Below are 19,475 nucleotides of genomic sequence, written 5' to 3'. Positions count from 1 at the left end.
GATGAAATAAGGAGAGAAAACTAGCAGTCTTTGCCATGTAGAAACCCCAAACATCATTGGCCCTTTCTCTAGAGTTAAGGTATCTTTCTTCGGATGCCTTAGTTTGGACACTTTTGTGGCCTTAGAATTGTAAATTTGCAACTTAATAAATTCCCTATTTAAAAGCTATTCCATTTCTGGTATATTGCATCCTGGCAGCTTTAGCAAACTAAAACACACCACCTTCTTCATTTACATGTCCTCTAGCCATGTTTTCCTTTGCAAAACTTTATGAAATTAACCTTATTAACTCTCCAGTCTTTTAAACTATCTCGAATGGTCTGTACAGTTTTTTCCCATAAAGATCGTGTAGTGGCTATTTACCCACAACAGTCTTTGTAAAAGATGCAGTAGCATAACCCAACCATCAATGCCTTTAGCTTCTTTCCACCGTAGTTGTCCAACTGAGTTCAAGATGACTCAGTTCCTGCCCCCAGAGAGCTTTCTGGAAAACTGTTGTGTATGGAAAATGAAGAAAATCAGTTCATCTTAGATATAACATACATCTCAATTGTATCCTGAAAGTCTTGATTTGTCCCAGAACTTTTGAGTGATGCAAAGAAAAATATTTTTGCCATGAACTCTCACAGCACACTGACATATTTCAAGTTGAGAAGCTCTGAAGTGATATATAAAATATACTAACTTTTTCTTTTTTGTAAGACACAGGTCGAACACAGAAAGAGAAAGGCCAACAGGGTAGCATGAGAGGACAGCCTAGCTCCAGCATTCTGGCCATTTTTTCAAATAGACTTGGATGGAATTTAGTTGTTCTGTCAGGTGTTTTTGGTAAAACTGTCACTTAAGCTGTTTCAAGAAAAAAAAGCATGATTTTACAATAAAGCAATACATTTACTGGATAAGAACTCAGAGCCAGTCAGAAACAGCGGTGACGAGGCCGTGCACGTTAAGTTGCCACACGGTACAAAGGGTGCTGGGCTTCTTTGGGGTCTTTGGCTTCTAAAGGATAGATTGAGTCCAACTGGAAAATAGTTTATGAATAAAATAAAAGTGGTCCCCATTCACCTAGGCAATAACACTAAAGTTTTTATATGAAAGCCCCTGAATTCTAATATATTCTGTTAAAGCTGCATTGCAGGAGATTCCACATGAAACGTCAACTCCCTATGCACTGTATTTTCAATTTGGATTTACTTCTATCTCTATCTCTGGAGTAAAAGTCGCTCAAAGGCAGTTTTCCTGACTTTGTATGCCTCGCACTCGCACATTGTAAGGCACTAAATATTCATTTACTACCTGATGAAATGTTTCTGATCCTCCCTGATTAGTTACATAAACAGGTGACTGATATTGGAGATGGAATGCAAAGCCACTTCCTCTGGCCAAACATTATCTTCCCACTAAGTCACACCACTTCTAAGAGAGGAATCTAAGACACTTATTTAAGTGTCAGTGAACATCTTGGCATCTCCTGGCCTTCAGCTGACTTCTAAACCCATTCTAATTCTGCAGTGCCCCACTAACAGCTAACCTTCAGGGGGCATTTTCCATGGGTCTGCCAGTACCGAGGCAGATGGCTGAGTTCCTGAGGGTGTCTCAGGGACTACTGGAGCACAGTGGTGCTTACCAAGGGTTCCAGCTCCTTGCGATCTATGAGGTTCATCTCTGTGACGAAGTAATAGAAGTGTTTGTAGCAGGTGTTGACGTGGGCTTCTGCACCCATGACAATGACCCGATCGAAGTGGTGGATATAGACATGGACAAAGACCCGGAAAAGGCGGCACAGGATCTTCTTGCAGATCTGGAGGAAGTTCTTTGGGAAGGGAACCCCTAGAGAAAAAAAAGAAAAGAAAAGAAGCAATGAAACCATGATGGGGAAACTTTGACCCGGAGACCATGAGTGTGTCTGGAGGATGGCGCTGACCCTGAGCTTCCAAATCGGCCTGCTAAAGCCCAACTCTCCTTGGGCAGCTGTGTACGAAGCTGTTGGAAAAATGGCTAAAGGTGGGTTAAGTTCAAACTCCAACAAGGATCAGAGGGAGATAAAAATGAATGAAGAGGGGGTGGTGCGGCAGTGGCTCAGTGGAAGAATTCTCGCCTGCCATGCTGAAGAACCCAGGTTCGATTTCTGGTGTCTGCCCATGCAAAAAAAAAAGGAGTGAAAAGGGCCAGGCTTCTTTCTTTGGTTGTATTTTTTGTTTGTTTGCAGATGAACTTTGCATATTAAACATGCAGAAATATTTTTTTCTTTCTAAAAATAAATACATGCCTTCCCATTTTGCTTTTTTTTTTTTTTAAACTTTTCCTGCATTTTAGGGCACAAGAAAGTTTATCTTCCTCTTACCTGTAGTAGAAGAAAACTGGTCAGGGGAGCAATAGGAAGTGGAGGGGACTGGAGCAAATCAGAAAGTACCTTCACCTCAAAGGGAGCAGCCACTGCTCAATTCCAGCCAATAATGGTCAGGTAGGAATGGAGGCCCTGGCTGCCAGAATTTCTGATTTGTTCAAGGAAATTCTGAAATCTGGAGTTTTATGTGAGCATGCTACATTTTTAAATTGTTAGCAATTGAAGTTTTAAAAAAAACACCATGGAGCAAAACCAAACATCTCTATCAGATTTTCCCTGCATGCTGTCAGTTTACCAATTTTGATCCAAAACCTTTCTGGGATATACTGTTTTTGAGCTGGAAGAATTCAAGAAAGTTCATAGATACTCATCACTTTCATTCCCAGTTTATCTCCTTGAAGAAGGTTAGTTTGAAGAGTTATGTTTTTCATTCATAACACAAAAAGGTGAGTGGTCGGATAGAATCATCCAGATTTCCTGCCTGATGGCCACTGCTTCCTGCTTAGTCAAGGCAGCAAATGGCAAGATTGCAAGCCCACTTCCTTTTCTCCCTCTCAAACACTGCTTAAATTCTTGTTATTTACACTGTTCTTACGAGGTGACATGCTGTATTGGATCTCTAAGTTAAACTTTGAATCCCTCGTCTGCTCCTCTTCTAGGTGTATGGCCATGAACAAGTTATTTAACATCTCTGAGCTTCAGTTTTTCCATACGTAAAATGCAAATTAAAATTTCAATGGTTGTGAGGATTAGAAGCAGTACCTGTGCAACTTTGGTTTCTCATCTGTAAAACATGGGTCTTTGTTGCTTGGTTAGCTGGATGTTAACATCAGTAAAATCCTCCTGTAGTCCCTAGAATATGGGAAGAGCTCGCTAAATTGGAATATCCCCCTTCTCTCTGCAAGGTAAGATCTGGAGCTAGCTCTATATTGTTATAAGGAGAAGAGTTACTTCCAGCCTTTTAGCAAAATGTAGAGCTGTACTCTGGGCATGCCCCCAGTCCCCAGGAACTGGGATTCTGTGACCCATGCCTTGGCAGGGACCCAGTGACAGCTGTCTGGTAAGAGTTACTCTTTAAAGGGATCACCTGGGACCCCCAGGGCACTTCTGGTAATCAGCAGTGGCAAGATCTGCCTCCCCACAGCCCTAACATTGACACTGGCTTTTCTTCAAAATCAAATTGGCAACATAGCAAATGAACCAAGGGAGAGAAGGAGACACAGCTTGGCAGCTGACTGCCTGGGAAACTGATGCTGGGTTTTAGAGGGTGCGGTGGGGAGAAGGTGGAGAGCAGCCACCTGCAGAGCTCATGGGCTGGTCCCTCTGCTGCAGTGAGACCTGCAGAACCCCACGGCCAGGTGGGTCTTTGAAGAAGCTGAGTCCCAGAGGCAATGGAATCCCTCTGGTTGAGCCTAGACCCCTCGGAAGGAGGATCATGTCACCCATCCAGCGCCAGGAGGCTGACATGGAGGACCTTCTCAACTTCTCAGTGAGGTTGGTTTTATTATTCCTACTTTTCAGATTGAAAAACCTGAAGCTCAGAGGCATGAACTAACTTGCTTCAGGCCGCTCATCTAAGAAGTGGCAGGGCTGGGATTTGAACCAAGTCTGCCTGACTCTAAAATCCAAAGTATATGGTTATGTTGGAGTGTGGTTCCCTCTCTTGCCTACAAGACAGGCACTACTTGGTTGATAAGGACAACGAGGCATCTGAAGGTTATTCTTCAGTGGCACAGAAATCTAATTAAATAAAAGAAGGGTTAAACAAGCAGTGATAGCACAACCTTGTGAATGCAATTAACAGCACTGAAATATGAAGCTGAACATAATTAAAAGGGAAAATGTTAGATTGTTTATTATGGTAACAGAATAAAAAAATTTTTTTAAAAAAACTGTGGAGTTACACTGCCTAAACAGGGAACTCGAAATTAAATCATGGACTTTAATTAATAGTGCAATTATAAAAATATGCTATCATCAATTGTAACAAATATTCCATACCAATGCAAGGTGTTGGCAGTGGGGGGGTTACATGGGAAACCTGTGTTTCATGCATGATTGTTCTGTAAACCTACAACTTCTCTAATAAAAGGAAAAAAAAGAAAAAAGAAATAGTCCACAGCATGCAGAGACACACAGGTGGAGGTCATTGTGAGGTCAGCCGATATACTCCACTGCCTTCAAGGAGAAACGTGCTTTCCTTGCCCGGGCTTAAGGCCATGAACCTCTGATTGATAGTAACAGCTAACATCTACTGTTTTCCATGGACCATGCCAGGCACTTTGCATGGATTAGCTGATTGAGTCCTCAGAACCACTCTTGAAGGAAGGCACTATTATTACTTGTATTTCCTAGATGAGGAAACAGACTTAGGAAAATCAAGTCACTTCCCAAGGTTACCCAGCTGGCAAATAGTAGAGGAAGATTTGGAGCAAGTAGTCTAACTCCAAAGCCAGTGAGCCCCAACCACCCTGAAATCCTGACCTCTTGCTCTGGGGTTCTGCACACACCTTAAGCCTCATGGCCCTTCCATTCCAAGTGGCCTGAACTCCCTCAGGTGTACTCATCTTTCCCTTCTCCCAGCTCCACTGGGGAGGCTCACTACCTATGATGACATCTGGGGAATTTCAGCTGTGCCATCTCACCTGTCTGGCCCTTTAAGCCAGTCCCCACACCTATGACTATATATAAGGCAAAGTCGTGAACACACATACATGGCAGTTGCCGGAATCTTCTAGGTTATCCACAAGCTGCTTTTTTTCCCCACCGTACCTGTATCTGCTCAGATCTGAACACTTGGCTCTGCCCTCCATTCTACACTTGGTCCCTCTGGCCTTGAACTTAGTTTGCCCCTTGCCTCTTCCCTTTTTTTTTAGGCCCAATTTTTTAACATTAATTTTTTAAAAAATATAACAACAAACAAACACAAACATTCTTAACATATGATCATTCCATTCTACATATATAATCAGTAATTCACAATATCATCACATAGTTGCATATTCATCACCACGATCATTTCTTAGAACATTTGCATCAGTTCAGAAAAAGAAATAAAAAGACAACAGAAAAAAATTCATACATACCATACCCCTTACCCCTCCCTTTCATTGATCACTAGCATTTCAATCTAAATTTATTTCAACATTTGTTCTTTCTATTATTTATTTTTATTCCATATGGTTTACTCATCTGTTGATAAGGTAGATAAAAGGAGCATCAGACACAAGGTTTTCACAATCACACAGTCACACTGTGAAAGCTATATCATTATACAATCATCTTCAAGAAACATGGCTACTGGAACACAGCTCTACATTTTCAGGCAATTCCCTCCAGCCTCTTCATTACATCTTGACTAGCAAGGTGATATCTATTTAATGCGTAAGAATAACCTCCAGGATAACCTCTCGACTCTGTTTGGAATCTCTTAGCCATTGACACTTTATTTTGTCTCATTTGGCTCTCTACCCTTTTGGTCAAGAAGGTTTTCTCAATCCCTTGATGCTGAGACTGAGCTCATTCTAGGATTTCTGTCCCACATTACCAGGGAGGTTTATACCCCTGGGAGTCATGTCCCACTTAGAGAGGGGGAGGGTGGTGAGTTTGCTTGTTGTGCTGGCTGGAGAGAGAGGCCACATCTGAGCAACAAAAAAGATTCTCTTGGGGGTGATGCTTAGGCCTAATTTTAAGTATTGCCTCTCCCTTTTACTTTATGGCTGGGAATTATCTTTCTAGTAGTTGAAGGAAGTTAGTTTTGGAATCTGGAGGACCTAGTTTAAAATCCTAGCCCTACCACTTCTAGGTACACAGGCAAGTTACTTCATGACTGTGTTTTATTCATAACATGGGTAAAAGCCATTTACCTTGTAGGATTCTTATAAGTGTGTGGCACTTAGTAGGATCTTTGGGACCATGTTCTACTTCTGTTATTTCCCACCTGGCTCCACAGGCAGGTAGGATTCTATCCTCAGAATTCTGGTCCGTCAGAATCTCTTAGTTCTGGCTGCTAAGTTGGACCTGACTTTTCCACCATTCCCTCTAATTTAATTCATTCTGCAAAAGTGAAAGTTGCAAATGGATCAGGTCAGGACATGTTCAATATGCACCATACTCACCACAGGCTAGCACGAGCAATTGAAGAGAGGCTGGGAGTCAGGGTAGAGGGCCTAGGAACTCCAGTGAATGCTCTGCTAAGCCAGAGAAAAAAATCCCAGCTCAGAGTGTGGGGTTAAGAATAAGAAAACTACACAGACTTTGGGAAGTTCACTCAAATATTGATGGCTCAGGGGCCAATTCTATAGCTTGGTTACTATCTTAGCCACTTTCTCCTTTTCTCTTTTGCTTTTTCAGTATTCAGATTTTCATGTATGTCTGTGCATGTGTGCTTTAAATAAACTTTCTTCCAAAAGTGAGAAATGAAAGAGATTGCCCCAACAAATGCAGGGAACCTGGATGAGAACACTTTGGCAGACTCTGCAACTTTCTCTCTCTGTGTATCTAGCCTCATGGCAGCAGGATGGGTGAAATCCACTCCTGTTCCAGCTAGGTCCTACAGGGGCCAGTTCTTGCAAAATTGATTTATCCAATCCCCACTTAATAACCAGAGAAAAGGGAACCTGGAGTGAGGCCTAATATGTACATGTGTGATATCATTTAATCTCTGTGACACCCTGGATTGTGGTATTATTTGTTTAAAGAAAAAGAAGAGATAACTAAGGCTTAGGTCACTTAAAGCCCTGCCCCAGGTCACACAGCTAAAAGGAGGTAGATATTCGGCTCCAAAACTCAGGCTTTTTCTTCCATATCCAGTTACTAAAGGCTCCAAGGAGACAGGGTATATTATGGTTTGAGACCAATATTTTATTACCTGCACTTAGCTCAGTATCTGCAAGTAGTAGGGATGCAGTAGATGTTTGTTTTAAATGAATACAGCATAGCAGTAGGAATAAAGAAAGGCTAATGAATCATCTCAAATGAAGCCATGGCTAGTTACAATGGCAACTTGCACAAATGGTGGTTGGGCAGTGACTGGGTCTGGGCAAAAGGTAGTCCATGTGGTCCACTTAGCAATACCAACTCAGCATCAGGACCATTTCCAAAACCCTCCTTCAATTCCTTTTCTTTCTTGAGAACATCATCTTCTATGGACTTTCCAGTTTAGTATTTCCCAATGTGTGTTTTAAAAGATCACTAATCCTGGGGGATCCTCTGCTAAAAAAATGCTGCTTTCAGAGAGATTTACAATATTCCTAGGCATAGTAAAGAATCTGAGCATTCATGTAGCAAAAAATCCTATTTAGCATTGGGACCTTCTTTTCCCCAAATATCTATTGGTTTAAAACACAGACTCTGTAAGCAGACTTTCTAGATTTCATTACTGAACCCATCACTTGATAACGATGTAGCTATTGCTAATTGCCTATGACTTAATCTCTCTAAGTTTCAGTTTCCCCATCTCCAAATGCGGATATTAATAGCATCTATACCTCATGAGGTTTGGGGAGGATTAAATACTTACACATAAAAGACTTTACAAAATTCCTAGCAGAGAGTAAGCACTCTATTGTTAACTGTTAATTTTAGTCTCCCATTGGCAAAATGTTCTTTTTTTACCTTGGAATTATATTAATTGCACATATTTATTTTCAGGAGGGCAGTCTTGGTATTAACATAACAAATTCTGAATTTACAAAGAAGTTAGAGAGGCAGATACTCAGTGAGGCACTGGGTTATAGTCTGCTTTGAATTATTTCCTAAGTTTCTCATAATTATATCTTATATTGCCATACGTTCCTTGAGCAAAGGGATTGTTTTATATTTTAATTCTACCTTTAAAAGCACCTGGCACAGGTCTAGGTAGAGAATATGTCAATCAAAACTGAATTGGAAAAGAGCAGTGGTCATGTTTAGACAAGATGTAAATCCATCATCTTCTATCTGGGGGAGGAAAAACCCACAGCCGAAATTACAGCTTTTTTCCAGCATCTTGATATAGCTCCTGGCATGGAAGGATGCACTCTGCTTTCGGGGAGAAGAGAGGAGAACTCTGAGTTCAAGAACATTTTGATCCAGCCCAGGGGGTGGGGAAAAAAGAATCTGAAACTCCACTTGTTTTACCATTAAAACCTCCCTTCTTCTCCTTCCAGTTTGGTTTTTCAGGTAGTGATAGTAAATTTTCAGTCACTGTACTCAATTAAAAAGTTAATGCCAGACAATATTAACCAGGAGTCCTAACTGAAATAGGATTTGGAGTTAAACTTTGACTAGTTTTATAATAACCCAGACAAACCATCCAGCAATAATCCCAGACAGTTAGATATGTACTGATAGCACAGAAAACAAACTTTGATCAGAAGGTTATTAAGTGATCTGCAATTACTAATTGAGGCCCAGAGCATGCTCTTCCTCTACCCTACCGGAGACTCGCAGATTAAAGCCAACTAAAATATCTCCAAGAAGTTGCCTGGGATGAGAAAATCTGTTCAGAGGAGGACTCCACAGCCAGGTGATGGACATCTACGTGTCAAAGGTTGACCTTGGACCTGGATGACCTTGGGCCGTATGGTGTGACTTGGTCTCTGCCAATTGTCACTACTGAAATGAGACTAATGAACCTAAAACAGGGCCTGGCTGAGCTTAGATTCCAGAGTGATCTGAGGCATGATGCTGGGATAGAGAATCCCAAGCCAATCCACTTGGTTCTATTAGATTCAGAAGGCAAGTCTAGGGTTTGCTGGGTGATCAGGCCACGGAGGAGGCAGGCCTGGCAGTTGAGGAGAAAGCAGAGGGTGAGGTGCGTCTGTGGGCCTGGAGCCCTTGGAGGCCTCGTGTGGCGGCCCCCAAGCTCCGGCTCCCAGGCTCAAGAAACCTCGGTCCTTAGTTGTGAACCAAGATCTGACGGGGTCCTGCTGAGTTGATAAATGTTTCTAACCACAACTTTCTGATTTCCATGCTATATTCAGTGTGAGAGCTAAATCAAGTATGGAATATAATAATTTCCCTGGGGCTCCAGCTGATTTGCCTTTCATGTCTGACTTAGTAAATCTCCTTTACTCCAAACAACATTTAATAAAAATTCCAGGACTTCTGAGCTTCAATCTACTTTTTTCTTCCTCTTTCCCTCCTCTCCCTTCCCTTTTACTAACTCCTCAAATGCTCCATTCAATCCTTCCTTTTCTGGCACCTGTGAAAGAAAATAACTTATCTAAAATGCTTGTGTTATTTCTTTTATCCTGTTGTGGAGTCCAAAAATGGATAGATCCCTCAGAGAATGCAGAAATGCACTGGGCAACAGTGCCATGGAATGGTGGCCAAGACTCCCAAATCAAACATGACACTGGGAGTTTCTGAGCTAGCTGTCATTCCTGTTTTTACTCTTTTCTCTTTTAGGAACAGGACTCTGGCCTGAGGTCAAGGCTGGACTCTGGAGGTCTGAAGGGTTAGGACTAAAAGTTTGTCTCTAGGAGCATCAGAGAACTGCTCTCAAAACATCTCCAGTTGCATACACAGCTTACAGATGTCCCACCCATTCATTCACCTAGTTAAGGCCGCTCCGAGCCCAGCTCAAGCCTTTCCTGACCCTCAGACTTGGGTCCTTGGCATTTGCTATCCTGCTCCTAAAATTTTCCTGACTGCAGGCCACAGACAGTGATTGCACACTTATCTGTGGAAACCCTGACTCAGGTCTCTGAGTCACTCTATTCAATACACTCCCCGAGGGCAGGAATCTGTCCATCTTCTCCTCAAATGTGTCCTTAGCGCCCAGCATGGGACCTGGAGCAGGGTGGTGTGTAATAAACATTTGTTAACTGTTGGAATAAGCCAAGCTCCTGTGCCCTCTGCTTACTCCGAAAGCAAAGCTCAGAAAGATGAAGGCGCAGGGTTAGGATTCACAGAGCCAGTCTGCGATGAAAAGAGATCTGAATTCAAGTCTGATTCCAAAGCCTGCGCCCTTTCTGCTCTGTCACGATGTCTCAAGGGGTTCTCGCCTCTCCTTTCATCTCACTCCAATCCAGCTGGCAGAATCAGGGAAGCAAAACTTGTTAAAAGACGAATGTGGAAAAGGGCGGCTTGGCTCTTATTTCCCAAATATCTGTGTCGTCAGCAGTTTTGGACAGCAAGTGTTTGTCTCTGGCGTCAGTCATACTTAGGTTTAGATGCCAGCGGTGGACTTCCTTCTGTTTACCCTTGAGCAAGTCTGCTAAGCTCCAAAAAGCACCATTTTCCTATCTGAGGAATGGGGATAATAATACCTCATTCTACGTGAGTTTGTGAGGATTAAGCAGAGGGCCAGCCGGCAGGCATGGAGAAGACAGTCAGTCAATGGCAGTCACTGTTATTAGTATTACAAAAATGACTCTTCCTCATCAAAGCCACCAAGGGTAGGCCAAAGGAAACGGGACAGGTGAAGCTGCCTTAGCTCCAAAGGACAAGCTCTTTCCTGGAAAGTGGATTTGGAAGAGTCGTGATTTACGGGAACATTGTGTGAACCATCTTGAGGAGCTTCCACATGACACATGATGAAACCTACTGTCCTGGCCAATCCTCTGGGGACCCCTGCTAGCCTGTCAGTAACAACCGTTAATGCCCACATCACTCTTTAAACCTGTATTTATGTCTCTGAGAACATTTGTGCTGCCTTTTGTCCTGGAATAGGAGTGCATATGTGAAAATCTCTCTACAATGAAAAAAAATCACTCATTCTCAACAGCTCATGAATAAAAACAACATCCCACACATGTGGGAAAAGCAAACAGTGCTCCTCTGGCAGCATGGCTGAGAACATACCATTTCCAAAATACTTTCAAAACAAAATAGAATTGGATCACAGGGTGAAAAAAATTAACAACAAAGATCTGCTTCTTAAAAATACACATACCCTCCTCTTAATTTACTCTCCTGCCCCTTCATGTCCATACGCATTCTCCTGCCTCCTGCAAAACAGATACATATAACATGGTTGTATATATATAAAGTCTTGTACTCTTGCTTATGAAACTTCAGCTGTGGAGGACCGTTCCTCTAAGCAGATGTTTTATGTTATCTCAGTGCATTCCTCAAGAAATTGTCTGTTCATCCTGCCAAGGAAAACAATTCTGTGTAGTAGGACTTTGTTCCTCTGCCTAAAAAACAAGAACAACAACAACAACAACAACAAAAAAAAAAACCTTAAAAAAAACCCTAAACAAGTGGACAGCTGCAAGTGGTTAAAAATAAACGGCTACTACTCTATTCCCCAACTCCCTCCCTCAGCACCGCTGGTGTTACCCTCCTGCCTATTATCACAGTGGTTGAAACAAAAGGAAGGAAAATATGTTAATCTGTGATTAAATGTCCTAAACTGATTGTGAATTCTTTCACACGCGGGGCATGGGAAGCCCCGTTTCAGCCACCAGAAGGAACGGCTGGAAACCCTGAGTGCCGCCTTGCCACACTCCACGCTCCTCCCGCAGGGCCCCTTCTCTGTCCCGGGAGGCTGTTCCGTGTGCACGCACCCAACCCCCCCGACGGCCGCCTCACCCACTGCTGTCGTGGCGAGGAGGTGGAAACAGATGAAGACAGACCCGAGACACCCTGAGAACGCTGTTCACTATGGACGGACAATAAATGTCATTACAAACAAACGCCAGCTAGTTAGAACCTGCTGAGGTTGCTGAAAATCACATGGCCAAATGAGACGGAGTGAGTGGAGAATGGGATGTTAATCGACTTCATTAGTCCTGGGAAGTTAGAATGCACGCAGTTTCATCGTGAGCCTCAGGCAGAACTGGAAAATAGTTCAGACTCCTTGCCGTGAATGTGATATTGTAAGTGCCTTCACAATAAAACTTTATCAGCAGAAACTTTCTTCCATTATGTGGAAGATCTGCTTCTTAAAAATGCACAGACCCTCCTCTGAATGGACTCTCTGGCTCCTTCATGTCTCTCCACATTCTCCTGCCTCCTGCAAACATATATAACAGGTATATTATGTATAATGTAATTATAAGCTTTCTAATTTATGAACTTCTATCCAACAAACCTGCCACTACACTTGCGCAAGCCAACATCACCTCCTGCCTGGGTTTATTGTAGCTGCCCCTTTACTGAGTTCTCTTCCTCTTCTCTTGCATTTCTCCAGCCTTCACTTGATAGTACATCTTCCAAATATATAAATCCAACTAAGATTTCCTCCTGCATAAAACTCTAAAGCAGCTTCTCATGCCTTCAAGTTAAAAATCGTTGCAGGCAAACTTTTATGATTCAACACCAGGCAACTCTCCATCATTACTTTTGGATCTTTCCAACTTGCATATAGTACTGCCGCCAGCCTGAGCTAAGCTCCTCTTGCTTATTTCCAGGTGTTGCTACAATGGGAGGTTGACAACTGGAAACTCTCTTTCTTAGTTTTCCTTCCTTGTCTGGCTAATTCCCATCTGTTATTCAAACCTCAACTAAGTTATCACTTTCTCTATAATGCTTCTTCCCCTTCCCGCACCATCTACTTAGGCACATAACACTCTGTACTTCTTCCACGACAATACTTAATACATCTTGTAATTGTCCATTTGTTTATATATAGATATAAACTTCTTATTTTAAAATAATTTCAAACTTAAAGGAAAGATAGTTGCAAAATAATACAAAACGTATACAGAGAACTCCAACATGCCCCCACCCAGATACCCAGATACACCAATTTTTTATTTTGCTACATTTGCCATATCATTCTATCTCACTATCCATCAATCAATCCATTATCTATCTATCTATCTATCTATCTATCTATCTATCTATCTATCTATCTATCATCTATCCATCCATCTATTTCTGTCTCTACCTAGTCTATCACCTACCTATCTTCTGTATGTCTATTTCCTGAATATTTCTTAGTAGGTTGTATACATTATACCCATTTCACACTTAGGACTTCCATGTACTTTTCCAAAAACAAGGATATTCATTTATGTAAACACTTTAAATACAGTTATCATGTTCAGAAAATTTAACATTGATATAAAGCTTAGAGTCTATATTCTCTTTAGTTTGTCTCTCTCTCTCTTTCTAATTGTAGAAACATATATCAAACATGAACTTTCCCATCTCAACCACTCCTAAGCATACAATTCAGTGGGATTAATCATATCCAAAATGCTGTGCTACTCTTACCACCTTCAATTACCAGAACTTTCCCATCACCCCAACCATAAACTGTACCCACTATGCATTAATTCCCTATTCTCACCCTGCCTCTCCCTCCAATCTGTAGTTTTGTACATTTGTGTCACATTAGATGGAAAGTTTCATAACGTCAGGGGATGTACCTTTGCTGTTCACTGTTATATCCCTGGCTTTTAATGTAGTTCTAGCATCGTAGTACTGTTTAAGTATTTGTTGAATGAATAAATGAGATGTTGGATGCATAAACAAGGGTAATGTGGGGGTAGTAAAGAACTCGGCCTATTTGGGTTCCCCCAGCTTCCTCCAACTCCAAGCAGTGGCACTTGAGTCACACAATGTGAACTACATTGCTCTGTGGAAAGATCCTCAGGGAACAGAATTACACCCATGTTCAACCTTGACATGGCTAAGGCTGTAGGGTGAAGTGAAAATTAATACATGTCTATCTCTTCACCCTTGGCATATCAGAGAGATATGCATTTTCTATCAGGTTTGCATTGATACCCAGGAAGATTGTATCTCCGTCCTCAAATTGTATTGGATATTATCACTGAAGGCTGCATATTTTCATCTATACAAAGAATTGTCAAACTGGTCATTTTCCAGAGTAACCAAAGCTGGAAATATGCTTGGATTAATTAACAAACAAAGCATCTTGAGATACATGATGGGAGAGATGGGAGTGTAGGAAAGGTAGCAAAAGTGATTGATTCTCATTAGAAAGTGTGAGGGGATCCAGAAAGAATGATAACTAGAATCCCCAACCCAATTTGAGAGGTGCTTTTTAGAGTCAAAAGGGGACAGTGACCAGGAAGAAATTAATCTGAGGCAGGGCTGTAGTTATTGGGGGGTGGATGGTGGGGGGGTGGTTAGGATGGATAGTGATCTTCTCCAAAAAGAAAGCGAAATTTGTTAAACTAGGGGAGGGCAGACTCTGTATGCAAAGACTTCCTCATGCATGGGGCTGAGGGGAAAGTGAATGCAGAACAACTCTTTCCACCTAAGATGGAGGAGTTAAGGCAGGAATTAAGGAAAGAATGATGAGTCATTGCATTTGCATGAAAGATCCAGTGCAAGTTGGTGGGATAGGTATGAAACCAGAAATATAGCTCTAAAATCTGATCATTGGGTTGAAGTCAAGCTACATTCATGGACTACGCCACATACCCTGTAAATTACTTACTTGAATATGCTTTGAACCAGGAATCACATGTTCAAATGCCTTAAGGGTCAGAAAAGAGCATAAATAAGTCAAGTAGGTTGGTGTATACAAAAGAGAGTGATGTGCACTGGGTCTACCTGGGAAGCGCATTTTGCTAGAAAGGAAAAGTGTCTTTCAGCTTTAGCTGATTGGTGCCAAGCAGGAGTATGGGCCCAGATGTCCACACTTTCTAGTCTCTCAAGAGAATCCAGAGAAGTATATTTTTTATGTGACATCTTCTCAAAGTTAAATACTGGTAGTTTCGATGATTAAGTTCATGTATACCTTGGCTAGTTTGTGGTGTCCAGTAGTTTGGTCGAGTAAGCCCTGGCCTGATTGTTACTGAGGGTATTGCCTGGTTTTTAAATCATTAGTCTGTTGATTGCCTCTAAGGCTGATTACATTTATGATCAATATGAGAGACGGCCTTCAGCAATGAGAAGTCTCATTCAATCCGTTGAAACCCTTAAAGGGAGAACTGATGATTTCAACAGTCAAAAAGAATTTCCATCTCTACTTCATTCAGCCAGCCTTTCCTGGGGAGGTCATTGAAACCTTCATCGGAGTTCCCAAGTCATGGCCTGACCTAGGGATTTGGACTTGCCAATCTTACCAGTAGCATGAGCCAATTCCTATAATAAATCTCATAATATTTACAAATCTATTTCTCTGGAGACCTCTGACTAATACAGTAGTTAATCCAAAAACATTTTTTTAAATTTTCAAACATTTTATTTGTTAACACTTATTTTTACATAGTTAATTCAGCTGGAAAAGTTTAATCTCCCATAAGCTAACTGCTGAATTAAAAATTAAAAAAAAACTAAAAACACTCGGCTTAGCAACAAGCTACCAGCATCCAGCTCTTGGTTTCAAATGCCATTTTTTTCAGTGAGAAAATCAGGGCTCTTTAGAGAAATAGCTGATTCTAGGTCTAGGGCAGGGACTATATAATGTGCCAGAAAGCAGGGGAGTGGTCAAACACACAAAAATCAATAAAACCTACAACAATGGGGTATGACAAGGGATACAGAAGCCAACCTGCAAGAGTTCTTCATGGCCAAAGCTGGAACAATTTCAGTAGTATTGAATTATAACCCAAAGTATACAATAAATATCCATGATTCCATACTGATATAAATAAATGATTGAATATGTAAATGGGGTAGAATAGAGAAATCTCCAATGAAACATATAATTTATGGAGAAACTCCCCCCTCAAGGAGCATTTCCCTAATACGGCAGGTTTTATCCCTCCATTCCCATTAAAAAAAATTGTTTCTTAGTTAACCCCATTATCAAGCAAGTGCCCTGCAAAGCTAGTCACACAGCTCTTAAAATCCATAACTGAAATACATTACTGTGAGGTCATTAGCCAACTTTAAGGTCTTTCATGAAACATGGCTCTTGAGGAGAAGAGGCTGAGAGTTTAAGAAATTTCCCTTTTGGAATTTTTTTGGTGGGGATGGGAAGAAGAGTGAGAGGATGCAGGATGGACTAAAGCAATTGCTCCTTTAGAACTTGAGGTTCTAAAGTAGAGGTGAAAGACTGACAGCGGCAGGCTGGAGTCAGCCAGCAGGAGTGTTTTCTTTGGACTTTGTCATATTTTTAAAAATGCTACCAGCATTTAGAAACTTGGAGCTATAACACGAAGCTCAAGAATTCTGGCTTCTCTTTAAGACCTACCATAAGTGGATTGAAATTCCCCCATAGCAACAGCTAAGAAATGTTTGCTCCCTTACAACATAGGCCTGGGCAGGCCTATTCATTTCATTCATTTATTTTACCAGCCTGGATGCTTGAAAGAAGAAAACATTGCCTGTGGTTGCAAATTCAATTGCAGCAAATGGTGGGGACTCAGGGCTGGGTGTCCCTCCTTGGGACAGGTCTTCTGTCCTCCAGAGACAAAGGATGTCATCACTGTGGGGCCACTGACAACTCTAGGTTGGACAATCAATCCCAGGTATTGTGGAAGCAGATGGTCAAGACACTCTTTGTTTTGTTGTGGTAAGACTAGATGGGACTCAGTTGCACGTAAAATGCCTATTGGCCATATTGAAATATCATTACCCTAGTAACACTGTCCCTGTGGCCCTCATAATTTCAGATTCCTTCCTTCTGATACCTGTAGTGGGACTCTTGCTGTTTCTAGTACCAATTTTACACCATTTGCTTTTTTCTGAAGGCAACCCTGAAAAGCCCCAACAGACTTCTGGGGAGTGATGAAGGCAAATGGGCTTGGTGTTTTGCAGCACAGGAATTTTTTCCCTCCATCTCTTCTTTGTTAACATTTGTAGGTGGTCCTCATGCTACATTTGCTTGACTTTGTTACCACCTGCATATTTGCACAGTACACAGAGCCATTACTAAATCGACATTGATAGAGTTGTATTTGATCTATGACACATGAACTGATACAATGATGCTTTGGAGATGCCACACAGAAGCACTGTGAACCAACTGCCCTTCCTGGAGGAGAGAACCAAAGGCTCCCCTCCTGTGTGCATGCTGAGAGACCCCTAGCAACCCTGCTGCCTGCGCCCACTAGGGGGAGCAAGTGTCCTCTTGCCCAGCCCACCTCCCCTGGGTTCCTATGAAGGTTCTCACATTTTCTGGGCCCAAGGGCAGTTAGCACCATTTGGGACCATAATCAGCAATTTCTAAATATTTCTGAAGGAGAAGGCTTATAATTTATAAATCTATTGTCTTTCAGACAGGAATTTTTGAAACATGCTATTTATTGCCTAAATCATTTTGGTCTAATCATAAAAGTAATACTGTTTGAAAAACTAGAAAATGTCAGATATGAAAAAGATCATTATCACTCATAATCCCACACCAAGAAATAACCACTGGTTATGTTTTGGTGTGCTTTCTTCCAGTCTTTTTTTCTAAGCATATCTATTGCATATAGTTTTTTAAAAGTAAGATTGGAATCATGCCATCTATTCAGTTGTATTCTCCTTTTTGCTTTTTAACATTGTATCATGAGCATTAATTAAATATTTTTTGAACAGTGAATCATCCTATACCCATCATACAGATTCAACTAACAGCAAGACAAAATGACGTTTGGATGACTCTCCTTGTGCATATCTTTGGCAATTAGTCTGGCAATTTTCCTTGGCTGGATTCTTTCAGGTGGGTTAATTCCCATTTTTTAAATTAATAGGTCATGCACATTTTGCACTTTACTGCATAGCAGATCCATTTGCCTTGTGGAAATTATTAACATTTCTCTAAATCTTTTAATTAAATTCATGTTCCCTATTCATCCTGCAGCGTTGATCCTCCCTGGCACACCACTACTTCCCTGGTTGGAAAAGCATTGACACAGGACTTAAGAATCATAGCTGTAAACAGCAATAAGCAATCTTCCTTTGTGAGTAGCAGTGGCTCTCAACCCTGGCTGCACATTAGAATTGTCTGGGGAGCATAGTTTTAAAAGAAGAATGCCAGGGCCCCACACTGAAGCCATTGAATCAGAAATTCCCAGGGATGATTCTAATGTGTAGCCTTGTTGAGACACACTGGCCTCCAGCAATGGTTCCTAAAGGGTGGATCCCGGGACTGGCAGTACCAGCATCATCTGGGAACCTGTTAGAAATGCTGATTCCCAGGCCCCGCCCCAGGCACACTGTATCAGAAACTCTGGGACTAGGGCCCAGCAATCTATATTTTAACACCTCTCCCGATGGTCGTGATCGCTGCTAAAGTTTGAACCCCCCTGGCTTAGAGTGTTCCCTTGTGCATATTCTTGGCTCAAAGATATGGCCTGCTTGCCCAGGAGGGGAAGCTGGTTGAAGATACACAGAATCTGGCATTGGACAGGCTTGAGCTCAAGGCTCCTTCTGTCTGTCGCTTACTAGCTCTGTGATCTTTGGCAAATAACTTAACCTCTCTAAAGCTGTCTCATCATTTGTGACATGGGGATAATATGAATAGTAGCTACTGTTTTGGGTCATGAGAATTAAATAAAAAAATAATAATGAAAGGTATTTTCCAACATAGATAGAGCTTGGAGATATTTGCTATTATCATTACCCATCAGAGATATCATTATTTTTTAGTCAAGAGGTCAGGAGGAACATCCAGGACAGATGTTTCCTGACTCTTCTCTAGATTCAGGCTCAGATTTGGATTTCACCTGCAGTCAGCATGTCATCTCAACCCCAGAATGAGATGATAACCCATTCTCTCAGGAGCTGCCTTTAGACTGTGGAAGTGCTGACAATATACAGCTAGAGAGCTGGGCTTGGTCCCCTGGATCTGTAAACTGACAGGGCTGGGAGGAAAGGAACAGCGGAGAGGGACCCTGCTAACACCTGGGTCAGTGTTCTCAAACTGGAGCCAGGAGAAGCAGCTGGAGGGCTTGTTAAAACAGTTTACTGGGCTGCACTGCCAGTTTCAGCAGGTCTGGGTAGGGACCCAAGAATGTGCACGTCTAACAAGTTCCCAGGTGACGCTGCTGCTGCTGGTCTGACCACACTGTCGGTGCTAAGTTGAAAACACTGGCAGAATTGATGGGTCTGAAATGCAACCCTGAACTGTGACCTATAAAAGTGCAAGAAGGGGAGAAACATTCTCTAGGACTTTCACATCTCCTCTGTAAAATTCCAGTTTGCCTGGTAGTGCTATTTACATTTGCCTCAGAACAGGACTAGACAATTGTACAGACGTGCTGATGGCAATGTTTTCATTAGAACCTGTGCGGGACATGGGTGGGGGTGGGGGTGGGGGTGGGGTGGACAGGAGGATGGATGG

At 41.9% G+C, this 19,475-nt stretch overlaps 1 protein-coding gene across 3 annotated transcripts in view; it reads right to left on the bottom strand.

Annotated features, from left to right (window-relative positions):
- The window catches only part of MOB3B (MOB kinase activator 3B), a 224,341-nt gene that overhangs the window by 40,674 nt on the left and 164,192 nt on the right, over window positions 1–19,475 (bottom strand). For all 3 annotated transcript variants that reach the window (XM_077147989.1, XM_077147990.1, XM_077147991.1), the window contains exon 3: window positions 1,628–1,830. In XM_077147989.1, the coding sequence (XP_077004104.1) occupies window positions 1,628–1,830 (203 nt within the window). The remainder of the gene's footprint in view (window positions 1–1,627; window positions 1,831–19,475) is intronic.

The sequence above is a fragment of the Tamandua tetradactyla genome, chromosome 2 (assembly GCF_023851605.1).
Source record: "Tamandua tetradactyla isolate mTamTet1 chromosome 2, mTamTet1.pri, whole genome shotgun sequence".
In the NCBI taxonomy this organism is placed as follows: Eukaryota; Metazoa; Chordata; class Mammalia; order Pilosa; family Myrmecophagidae; genus Tamandua; species Tamandua tetradactyla.
The sequence above is the reverse complement of the archived record's forward strand: the minus strand, read 5'-3'. Positions and strand labels throughout refer to the sequence as shown.